The 11,562-nt window shown below is 33.7% G+C and overlaps 2 protein-coding genes across 2 annotated transcripts; both read left to right on the top strand.

Annotated features, from left to right (window-relative positions):
* The first annotated feature begins 362 nt into the window (after positions 1-362).
* Positions 363-2,595, top strand: LOC114168994 (F-box protein At5g07670-like). The gene is made up of 2 exons (XM_028054000.1): positions 363-1,718; positions 2,059-2,595. Exons 1-2 carry the CDS (start codon positions 394-396, stop codon positions 2,327-2,329), a joined length of 1,596 nt encoding a protein of 531 aa, XP_027909801.1. The 5' UTR covers positions 363-393; the 3' UTR covers positions 2,330-2,595.
* Positions 2,596-3,287: 692 nt separating this feature from the next.
* Positions 3,288-10,702, top strand: LOC114170027. The gene is made up of 16 exons (XM_028055494.1): positions 3,288-3,651; positions 3,735-3,818; positions 3,975-4,048; positions 4,207-4,240; positions 4,673-4,731; positions 5,850-5,964; positions 6,192-6,229; positions 6,660-6,757; positions 6,881-6,936; positions 7,562-7,838; positions 7,930-8,039; positions 8,520-8,576; positions 9,094-9,159; positions 9,483-9,557; positions 10,013-10,099; positions 10,366-10,702. Exons 1-15 carry the CDS (start codon positions 3,514-3,516, stop codon positions 10,064-10,066), a joined length of 1,335 nt encoding a protein of 444 aa, XP_027911295.1. The 5' UTR covers positions 3,288-3,513; the 3' UTR covers positions 10,067-10,099; positions 10,366-10,702.
* Positions 10,703-11,562: the final 860 nt, after the last annotated feature.

Here is an 11,562-nt window from a genome sequence, read left to right as displayed (position 1 = left end):
ATCATCAATTTTTTATCTTGAAGTGGGATATACATTTTCTTATTCTTTGACATTAAATCAATAAAAATAAATTTGTTTATTAACTGATGTTATTGGTTAATTTGTTTATTGATCCACACGAAATCACATAATGTTGTTTATATTTAATTAAAATGTGATGAAAAAAATACAGTAAATAAAATGAATGTTTTTTTTTTCTTGTAAAAAGTAAATAATGCTTGTATTTAGTTGAGAAGATTAGAGTTCTAAAAATAGCACCGTTAGTGAAAACAAGAAGCTGAAAAATGTAACAAAAAGAGTGTATAATATGGTTAATCTTGAAGAAGTAACAGTTAGTTGTAAACTGAAGCATGTCTCTGTGACCCATTCAATTGAATCCCATCCCAATTTTAAATGCCGTTAGAAGAAGACAAAAAGCACCATTCTTCTCTTCACTTTACACATTTTCATTCCTTCTTTCAAATTCACGCAACCACATCTCCGTTACCGTTGTGCCCTCCCAAACACCACGATCAAGCCAGAACGATGTCGTTTCGGTCGGAGAACGAGAACCCAAACCCTACCACTCCTGTTCCGCCATCGAAGAAGCGTTGGTCAGACTTATGGGCCAAATCGAAGCCCATAAACCAAATGGTCATGGCAATGAAGCTTCACTCTCTCTCTCCTCGCCGCGCCGCCAAAGCCAACGCCACTCTCTCTCCTTTCCCCGCCGCCGCCATCGCCGACAGAACCCTTCTCCTCTCCGACCAGATTCTCCTCAAAATCCTCGCACTCGTCTGCGACTCCCCCGCCCAGCGAAACTCCAATTCTCTGGTCTGCAAACGCTGGCTCAATCTCCAAGGCCGTCTCCTCCGCTTCCTCACAATCTCCGACTGGAACTTCCTCCTCTCCGGCAGACTCATCCACCGCTTCCCCAATCTCAACCACGTAGACCTGCTCTCCGCAGCCTTCGTTTCACCAGGCAATTCCGCCATTCTCCTCAGCCACCGCGTCCTCTCCGTGCACCTCCATTCCGACCTCGCCCCCAATTGGTGCTTCTGCCAGGAGAACATGCTCCCCGTCGAAGTCATCGACAACGGACTCGCCACCCTCGCTGCCGGCTGCCCTAACTTGCGCCGCCTCCACGTCATCGGCGCCAGCGAGATGGGGCTGCTGAGTGTGGCAGAGGAATGTCCCACTCTCCAGGAACTCGAACTGCAGTGCTGCAGCGACAACGTCCTGCGCGGCATTGCTGCCTGTGCGAATCTTCAGATTCTGAAGCTCGTTGGGCACGTTGATGGGCTCTACAGTTCCGTGGTTTCTGATATTGGGTTGACAATTCTGGCTCAGGGGTGCAAGAGGCTGGTGAGGTTGGAGCTTTGTGGTTGCGAAGGGAGTTTCGATGGGATCAAGGCCATTGGGAAGTGTTGCGTAATGTTGGAGGAGTTGACGTTTTCTGATCATAAGATGGATGATGGATGGCTTGCTGCTATCCCGTTTTGTGAGAATTTGAAGACTCTGAGGTTTCAATCTTGCAAGAGGATTGATCCAAATCCTGGAATGGAGGAGTATCTGGGTTCTTGCTCTGCTCTTGAAAGGTTGCATTTGCAGAAATGTCAGCTTCGGGACAAGAAAAGCGTTTCTGCTTTGTTTTCTGTGTGCAGAGATGTTAGAGAGATTGTTCTTCAGGACTGTTGGGGATTGGATAATAGTATCTTCTCTTTTGCAATGATGTGCAGGTAATATTCATCTTCTCTTCTGCATATCTATGGCTAAGGTTTGCATAAAATTCTTAACAAGAACATACCAGATATGACAATGAATAGAGAGATGGTACATGTAATTTGTACTTCTTCCTTTTCCTGTTTTGGTATACAATGCATATTGGACAGGACATCATTATACTCTAGTTTGATTTTGTGAAATGCAGAAAACTTTTGGATTCAATGTTATGGGAGTGGTTTTGTTCTAACATAAACTCATGGCTAATAGAAAGTGAACCTATAACTTATTTGAAATCACAGTTCTGTTTTCTCTTCTGGATTTACTTATGAACTGATAGTTGTTGTGTGTTTTCAGGAGGGTAAGGTTGTTTTACTTGGAAGGGTGTTCATTACTAACGACAGAAGATTTGGAGAATGTGATTCATTCATGGAAGGAGCTTCAGAGCCTTAGAGTAGTGTCATGTAAGAATATAAAGGATTGCGAGATCTCTACTGCACTTGCAACCTTGTTTACCAGTCTCAAGGAACTGAGATGGAGTCCTGATACCAAATCACTTCTTCAATCCAGTGTTACAGGGATAACCATGGCAAAAAAAGGTGGTAAATTTTTCAAAAGGGCACGATAATCTGAATCTGAATCTTCAATCTAGGTCATTCAGTATATTAGGATCAGATTATTTTCACTGACATTAGTGAAAATTGTAGCAAATTGTGTGTATTCACTTTATAACGGTTAACTTAGATGTTGACAATGCAAATTTGTTCATTTCTTTGTTGTTCTCCACTATTCCCAGGAAGAAAGGGTGTAATGTAGTAATAATAATAATTAATAACGTCTTTTTCTTTCCTCTTTGACCATGTTACCGTTATCTGTGGGCCTTGGCATTGGCACTAACTCTAAATGCCGCTAAACTTTTTTCTTAGGATTGTTCATATGTCAATGTCATGGAACAGTTAAAGCTGTTAATGAATGTAGTTTGGATGTCTTTATTTGTTTACAATTCATTACATCATAATACACAGACAAATGCTGTTTTTCTTTATCTTTTTTCTTAAAAAAATAACTTAACATTTCTTTTCATATATCTTAGTAGATAAATTAATACAGAAATTTTTGCGTTTTTTATTTTTAAAAATTAAAAAAAGTATGAACTAGAAAATGTTCAAACGGATTAATTTCTTGCAACCACTGTAAACCCAGCCCACTGTAACAAATGAAACAATCGATTCGATCAATTGGCTTTGCCATGATAACTTAATATTCAACAAATGTTTTCCTAGAAATTGTTTATATATATCTATATATATATATATATATATATATATATCATTATCAATAATTTGTATTTAAGTAATGTTTTAACATCGAATGGAGGTATTAAATTAGGTAAATTAGGTAAATTAGTTAGGTTAACATGATATGTGTTCATTAGTCCAGAAACAATTTAATCTCAACTATACTAAAATTAAAACAATTTTGATGAATACACGTGGCACAACATAGACAAAGGTGTTGACAGATGAGGATAAATGGAACTCACAAAATTTAGATATTGGTTTAGAGATGTTTTAAAATATTCTTAGAGCAATTTCGGGACAAGTACGATGAAAATTTTCTTGATTCTGAATTTAAAAAAATAAACATTTGTCTCTGTAAGATAAATGTGTTTATTATTAAAAAAAAGAACTTTATTTAATTTATATTTTGATTCGATTATGAAAGTGAAAGAGGAGTTAGAGAATATAGGAGAAAGAGTTGGTTGCGTTTGGGAGCGAAACTTTGATATCGATCTTTGTAGTGTGTGTATCGATGAAGAAGGATAAAGAAAAGGAAGTGGTTGTGGGTTCACCTGCGAGTGGCGAAGACATCGATGATAAGCAACGCCCTTCTTTTCCCCCCGGCAGATTCTCTACGCGCAACGCTTCCTCCAAATACGATTTCGTCAAGGTTTGGTTCTCAATTTCACCATCTTTCTCTCTTTTCCTTTCTCTTCCTTTCTCTATTTCAATCTGTTTTCTGCTCGCATTTAGGTCAAGGTGTGGTTGGGTGATAATGCGGATCACTACTACGTTCTATCCAGATTTTTGCTCAGCAGGATGCTCACGGTTACCAAGGTATCCGATCACCACTGTTTCTCTTTCATTTTATGTATTTATTTGTTTCTTTTCGTTTAAGTTACTTTAGGGATTGCTTAGATATGTTCTTGTTTTGATGTCTATGAATTGGAGTTGAGTTTGCCAAATAATTTATTACTAGCTTCTTTATTTCAGATTCCAAACCATGTAGCTATCAAAATTGCCCTCGAGCTGAAGAAGCTGCTCATAGATAACAGCCTTTTAGATGTGTATGTTGTTTCGTATCCCTTATTTTCCCATTTTTCAGCTTTTGGTTTTCTATATTTTTGTTTGTTCTTTTTTTTTTTTCTCTCCCCCTGAATTTTGATAGAATTAGTTTTTTTTTTTTTTTTTTTTTGAAAGACAATTCACTCTTTCTTTGCTGCAGCTCGCAATCTGATTTGGAGGTTAACCTATTTAAGGTATTGGATAAACTTTCATTGTTCAGTTTTCATGTTTCAATTAAACTCATGTTAATATTAGAATTTTGTGGACAGGACAATTACTATTTGAAGAGTAGAGTAGTGTACATCTATTTTCATGACCCATGCCTTCTATTTTCCTGGATATTTTCACTTTAGATATTTATTTATACAGGAAAGTTGTATACAAAAATAATGTTGTCGATTGATTCATTGGACATGTCTGTGAGATACAAATATGACCGGAATTGTTTGTCAAATGGTTTTGAATTTTGAAATCAAGTGGAGCTGAAATTTCTTAGTACTGTCTGTTAATAGGAGGAAGTTGGATATTTTTGTTGGGATGAAGTAACCATGGCTGAAATTCCTCTCATTAAAAACTGAGAATCATTTAATATATAGATACATACTAAAAGGGTCCTATATGTGCAGCTTATGGAGCGGCGTGGATATGGAGACGAGTACATCAATCGCTACAAGATGATGACCAGGTAAGTATCCATTCTTTCTGTTGGAGACAATTGTTGTTCTACCAAAACACATGGTTGTGTCAATGTTATGTCCTTATTTTCTAACAAGGACCAAATTTTCCTTTGGTAAAAGATGATGACTAGATTGGAATTTATTGAATATAGTGAAAATTAGGTATAGGAGTAATTCCTTGTGTGGAAAATATACATAAGGTAATATATTTATAATGAAGAGTAATACAGGAAAATATGACAAATACACATAAATAGGGTAAATATAAGATGTTGTGACCAACAATATCTAACATAATTCGAGCTTGTATATCAATTCCATCTGAGTGTATATATTTTTGCATAGACATTTCATCTCTGTATATGTAATATGTATAATGTGTATACATGAAAGGTTGTCAAACTCTCAAGTTAACTCTTAGCCCTTATGAGTTTACTTTTTGAGCTAGGAAGAATGAGTTGCATCAAACTCTTTCTGAGTAAATTTGACTAAACATATGGTACAATTGTGTAAACTCTCAAGTCAAGAAGTGAGTCAATGAGTTTGAAAAAAAAAAATGTAGTTTTTGCCCGACTTTTACCCAACAATGACAATATTTTATTAGACTCATTATTTGAAGAAATTAACTCTTTCTTTTAATTGTTTTCACCAGAAGAAATAATGTTTTTATGCATTTTATATGATTAAGTTATCTATGTAGTTTAATTTTGTCTAGCACTAATGAACTATCACGCTTTATTTTTGAGATTTGCTACTTTTTTTAACTATGATGTCAAAATATTGAATTATTTTTGTGTTAAGAGTAATATGTTATGCATATATATCATTAATATATTTTTAATATTATTTTTTATACTAGATAAACTCTGTTGAGTCTCGATACACGTATCGTATCCCTGCATCATAGATGAATATTATCAAATTAGCATCTGTTTGTACAAATTTTTATGTACATGATTTTTGTCTATGTGCATGAGCTTATTTCTTGTCTTTCTAGCTGTAATAAGGAATTGGAAAAAAATATTCATGTTTACTGGAGATAGAAAAAGAAACTACTTTATGGGGTTATATTTTATAGTAATATTGAGTTGTCTTTTCCAATTTCCTGCTTTTCCCATTTATCCAGATTTCACCACCAAAGAGTTCCATTAGTAATCCTTGTCTGTGGAACTGCTTGTGTTGGGAAGTCTACTATGGCCACTCAGCTTGCACAGAGGCTAAATTTACCAAATGTATTACAGGTAGGCTTTGAATGTCTCCAATATAAATGTATCTTTGTTTAATATCAAAATGAGGGCTTTCAGTTTGGTGCAAGTTAAACAACGTATCTCCAATTCTGTGTATCTAGCTAACCAGATTCTTTTTTCCTGGTTAACTGGCACCTAATGGGAGTTGTCCCTATATTTTGTTGTGCTTATTTAAGATTATATGCAATTAATTTTGACGTTTTTCTTGTTGACTTTGATAGACAGATATGGTTTACGAACTGTTGCGCACATCAACAGAGTATGTCTGGAACTTCTTTATTTTTACCTAGACTAATATTTTTGCTTTGATAGAAAGTTCTGTTTGTCTGAACTGTTATTTATTCAAGTATTTTTGTAAGGGATGATACTAAGGCTACTTTTGGCCTAAAATTATTTGTTTTTGTAATCAAGCTCTTGGATACACACAACATAATTTTATTATTGCTCAACAAAACCCATGTCTCTTGATATATACAATCAATTACATGTTGATTCTTTAGGTATAAATGTTCTATGCTGTGTTTCACCATTCTCCCTTTGATTTTATATAGATCAAGGACCAACTAACCAAGTCGTACACAACAGAAATTGACAAATCTTACATGACAATATTTTCATTTCTTTGCATGACAGTTTTCTAACTGAAGTAATTAATACTCATATATAAAATCTGAATATTTTTTTTACAGTGCACCACTGGCATCAATTCCTGTATGGGCTAGAGAATTTGGTTCGCCAGAGGAGTTAATAACTGAATTTTGCAGAGAATGCAGGGTTGTTCGCAAAGGTCTTCTTAGTTGTGTTTAGCTTGATATATTGGTTGATATAAATTGAATATGGTTTTCAACTAATGATATGAATATTTTATACTTGATCATTTTCATGCATTAAGTTGGCGTTTGGTTTCTAGGTTTGGCCGGTGATCTGAAGAAGGCAATGAAGGATGGGAAACCAATTATAATTGAGGTATGTATGGACACGTGTTTAGTGGCAGGTTCCATGTACATCCCTGTTTAACATCCTTTCAATCTTTTTAGATTGGTCAATCCATATTTGAATAGTGTACTTCCAATAATACTAACCACTAACCATGAGTAGGTAATGACGTATCTGTTGATGATCAATTCCAGAAATCCTTACCTTACAAACCAAGTTTACATGATTAAGTTAGGCCTAGCCGACTTTACAAGATGGTATTGAACCTATTCTAGATCATTAAAATGGTCAGTCACCAATGGTGTTGGACGTGAGTTTCATATTTACTAGATATAATGTCAGAATATAGTATGTGAGAGGGGGCAAATGTCACCTTAGAGTCGCATTTGTTGAGTCAGGTCTAAGTCACTTTGTAAGACCTTCAATACTATTTTGGCTTTTATCAACAAAAATAAAAATCACAATTTGAAGATACCAAGAGGAAACCAAATATTGTAAAGATAAATGATAATTTCAGTTGTAACTTTGGTCTCACATAAATGTCCAATTAATTAATTTTTTAATAATTTGATATTCCTTTTCTGTTTTTTTATTTGGTTAAACTATTTCTCTGGGTGTGTGTTCAAGTTGTTTATTTATATTTTCACTATGACAGGGAATGCATTTGGATCCTAGCATTTATTTAGTGGACGATGAGAATAAATCACCTTCTGGTGTACATTCAGAAAACAAAGAGATAAATCCAGCCGTTGTGACTTTGGATGAAAATGCTACCATACAAATAAAAGATATACATGTGGGTAGCAGTGATGAGACTAAAGGTGACTCCAAGATTTTGAGCTCTAATGAAGGAGTATCTGCTGATCAGGTTGAAGCAGTATCAAATGCTCTAACATCCATGGGCCTTTCTGTAAGTATACCTGGGCAAAAAGGTTAGTTTCTTATTTCCCATAGTGCTGATTATTAGTTTCTTTCTAGGAGTCAAGGCACAATATGGATGATGAACATTTTTTTTTCACGCAGTTGCTTCTCTTAGGAATCTGGAGACTGACAAAACTACCATTAGTAAGAAGTCAGGCCCCAAACCGATAATTGTGCCTATTGTGTTGAAGATGGCTGAATTTGATCATAAGGTTTTGTCCATTTTTCCATTACTTTTATGCAAGTAGCAATTATACACCAAGCGATTTTTTATTTTATCTTGTTGCATGGACTTTGGGATTTATTTGGTTATCCAACCAAGATTACAGTCAGGTCCATTGTGTATATCTAGGATGTTCATATAGTGCATGGGGACATAAACATAATAAATGAAAATAATAGCAATAACAAAAATAATGATGATGACCATAATAATAATAGTAGTAGTAGTAGTAATAATATTTTAGGGTTGATGCATGGATTTACTGCAACTGTAATATTGGCACAAAAAAGACCGATAAATGCGATCCAAAATGTTGTCGTGAATGTTGCGTTTGGTTTTGTGCCAATAGTAGAAGGGTATGTAGAATTTTTTGCAAACTACTTAGGTCAAGTGCACAACTCTTTATAAAATTCCATCTATACTTTAAAACGTCATATCACTCGAAGATATTTGTGTTACCTTTTTTCAGGCATTACTTGAGGAATGGATCTCCACCCGAACATTTTATGACAAATGCCCAAATCTGGTATGTTAACTTCTACACTTAAAACCCCATTCCCTGGTCTTGGTATTTTACTTTTGGATACTATATAGCTCCTGTGTTTTGAGTTTCAAGGGAATTTATTTTGTTTAAATGAAAGGTGTATAGAAAATTATATAAGCGTAATGAAGCCAAAGAAATGATCTTGTAAAACAAGTCAACAAAGGCCTTTACAGTGATTGTGGACAAACCACTTCTAACAACCATGTCATATAGAGGAGTTAAAGAACCTCTCACATGTAGAAAACTTTGTTAAGAAAGGCATCTATAACAATTAATTGAAGAAAGAATCCTAGCTTTCAGTGTGATTATCAAGAGAAGAATGACTGGAAATAAATAAATGAACAAGAAGTGTTAGGTTATTTACAGAAGGATTCTGAGCTATCAACAGAAGCATAAAATTTGAGGGCATTGAGTAACAGCTTATGATCCAAGATTTCTTTCTATATCATGTAGATTCTTGTAGATTGAGAATAATCTGAATTTTGTTGTTCATTTACAGGATAATGAAAAACTTATGGCCAACATGAAAACCATGCAAGATTATCTGTGCTCGTTCACATCACAGGTATGTCCAAAAGTATACTGTGATATTATTCATTACTGGAAATGTTAGTGGAAAATCCTTCTTTCCAGTATGTTGACTGTTGTTTTATTTGATGATAACCATGACAATTGCTGAGCATTTTTCCAATTCAAATTGTTCTATATTTACTCGCTCTGTAGTTTTTTTCCCAATGTTTCCTTTTATTAAGTATTAACTAATGAACGGGAAACTGAAGATACAAAATTTTATTCACTATTTGTAGGATTACCTAAAGCCCCACAACTTTAATTTACATCTGTACATCTGTGATTATTTTCTTAGAATCTTGCCATTTGATGTTACAGGGATTGACTGTGGTCAACGTATCGACAACAACATTTCCTCAAACATTGGATTGGTTGCATGGTTACCTTCTTCAGGTAACAAAAATATTAGATGCGACATTCGGATTTTGGTTTATGTTACAGTATATCTATACTTTAGTCAATAATACTCAATATTGGTTTATGATTGACGAAGGAAGTTTATTAGAAAAGAGAAAAGGAGTACGGAGAAAGAGGATCATATGACTCCTGAATCAACTTTATGCCTTAAATCCCTTTACATTTGTCTCATGAACATATTTTGGTGTAAAAGAACCTGTATACAGTCTTGTCTGATGATGGTAGCATGTACGGACTAAAAAGCTAGTGACTTTAATTACTCTTCCCTACTGAAAATGCATTGCATTTTTTTCTTAGTAATATCTATCACAAATTGGAGTTACCCAATTACAGGTTTGATATTTTTTACATGTTTCTTAAAGCTTTTTGTTGCCATCATAAGATTAGTCCTGTATTCCTTTTCTTCTGAAATGACTTAAAATTTCTTTCAGTGCATCGAGCTAGGTATCAATGAAAACGGTCCAGCACAAGTAGCTGCAGCATAATCCCTGTATAATAATTGCTTCCAATTTTGACAGGTATGAAGTTAACGGCTATTAAATTTAACTTTTTGTTTTATTTTTCTCCAAAGTATTTGTGCAATTTGAAAATGGTTTGGATTTTTTTGGTAGGCAAGTTTTTTCAATATTAATTGCTGTTGACTTTTTCATCAAAAAATTATTAAGTACTCTGAACGTATTATTTTTTTAAAGTACTAGTATGAGTATATAGAGAGCTTTTCTGAAATTCAAGTGTATTGGAGAATTGTCTTCCCATTTATTAATTACTGAAAGATGCTTTGTAGATTCAACTGCTTGTTGTAAATTGGATGCTGTGGAGAAGAACTTTGAAATGAAAAGAGAATCAGGGAAGAACATTTTGAAGCTAGTATCGCCATTACGGTCTTACTTTGCGATGTCTGATTTTTCGAGATCGTGGCATGGGGAGCGCATAATTCGACGTAATTATTGCATTATCAACATTTGCTACCAAATTAATTGTACGATCATGTGTTGTGATGATGAATTTCATGGTTCCTTTTGCGTTGTGAGAAAAAGTGTGCTTATTACTGTCAAACTGTTAGAGAATGTTTCTTACTGACATTTATCTTTATTTCATTTTATTAGGTCGCTTGTTTCCTTTATCCTTTTAGATGCAGTAAATTTAATTTAGGGTTAAATATGTTTTTTTTTAAATAGTCTTTTTTCAAAACTTTAAATTAATTTAGTCTTTCAATATTGGAAATACGTGTATTTAGGCTTTTTATTCAAATTTTTTGGAGTTTCTTTGATATTTTAAACACATTTCAAATAAACTTAACAACATTTTGTTAAAAGGACTAAATTTATCTATTTATTAAATATGAGAGATTAAATTGGTCTAAAGTTTTGAAAATTAACTAATTTTAAATTTTGTTAAAAGTTTAGAAATCAAAATCATATTTAACCCTTTAATTTATTTGTAAAAATAAGTTTAGTTGTACAAAATACGTGTTTTTTTTCTTTTCTTTTGTTATGATCATTCTTAAATCATCATATTAGGATCAAGAAATGAAGACAAGAGAAACCTTTCGGTTGAAACAGTGTTTACTTCAATTCTGTTCTTCCCCTGTGGAGTAAATGATTAACCTTGTCTTCCCCTAATAATCTTCATTTCCTCTAATTTCTCAATCTCCAACATATCTTTCTCATCCAATCTCAAACCAAATTATACCATATTTTCCTTCATTTTTTCTTGATCGAAGTTTTTCAGAATCACTCTTTAGTCCTTTGATAGTCCCCAGTTCAAAGCAGCCTTCAAAAATCAAAGAAAACAATGTATGTTAATCAGATACAATTTTTCATTATACTAAGGGTTAAATAAGTTTTTATAGTTCTTCAATTTCGACGTAAAATTAAAATTTATTATTCTTTGAAATTTTGATTTATTTTAACCTTTATATTTTAAAAATAAATAGATATAATTTTTTTATTTAATAATTACATTGAATATTTTTTACGTT

Source organism: Vigna unguiculata, chromosome 11 (genome assembly GCF_004118075.2).
Source record: "Vigna unguiculata cultivar IT97K-499-35 chromosome 11, ASM411807v1, whole genome shotgun sequence".
Lineage (NCBI taxonomy): Eukaryota > Viridiplantae > Streptophyta > Magnoliopsida > Fabales > Fabaceae > Vigna > Vigna unguiculata.
Note: the sequence above shows the minus strand (reverse complement) of the source record. Positions and strands in the feature narration are given on the sequence as shown.

Excerpts from the sequence above, each read along its gene's own strand:
- LOC114168994 (XM_028054000.1), top strand. The coding sequence starts at position 394 with ATGCCGTTAGAAGAAGACAAAAAGCACCATTCTTCTCTTCACTTTACA. Across the intron at positions 1,719-2,058 it reads TCTTTTGCAATGATGTGCAG|GAGGGTAAGGTTGTTTTACT; the intron begins GTAATATTCATC and ends GTGTGTTTTCAG.
- LOC114170027 (XM_028055494.1), top strand. The coding sequence starts at position 3,514 with ATGAAGAAGGATAAAGAAAAGGAAGTGGTTGTGGGTTCACCTGCGAGT. Across the intron at positions 5,965-6,191 it reads ATTTACCAAATGTATTACAG|ACAGATATGGTTTACGAACT; the intron begins GTAGGCTTTGAA and ends TGACTTTGATAG. Across the intron at positions 8,577-9,093 it reads ATGACAAATGCCCAAATCTG|GATAATGAAAAACTTATGGC; the intron begins GTATGTTAACTT and ends GTTCATTTACAG.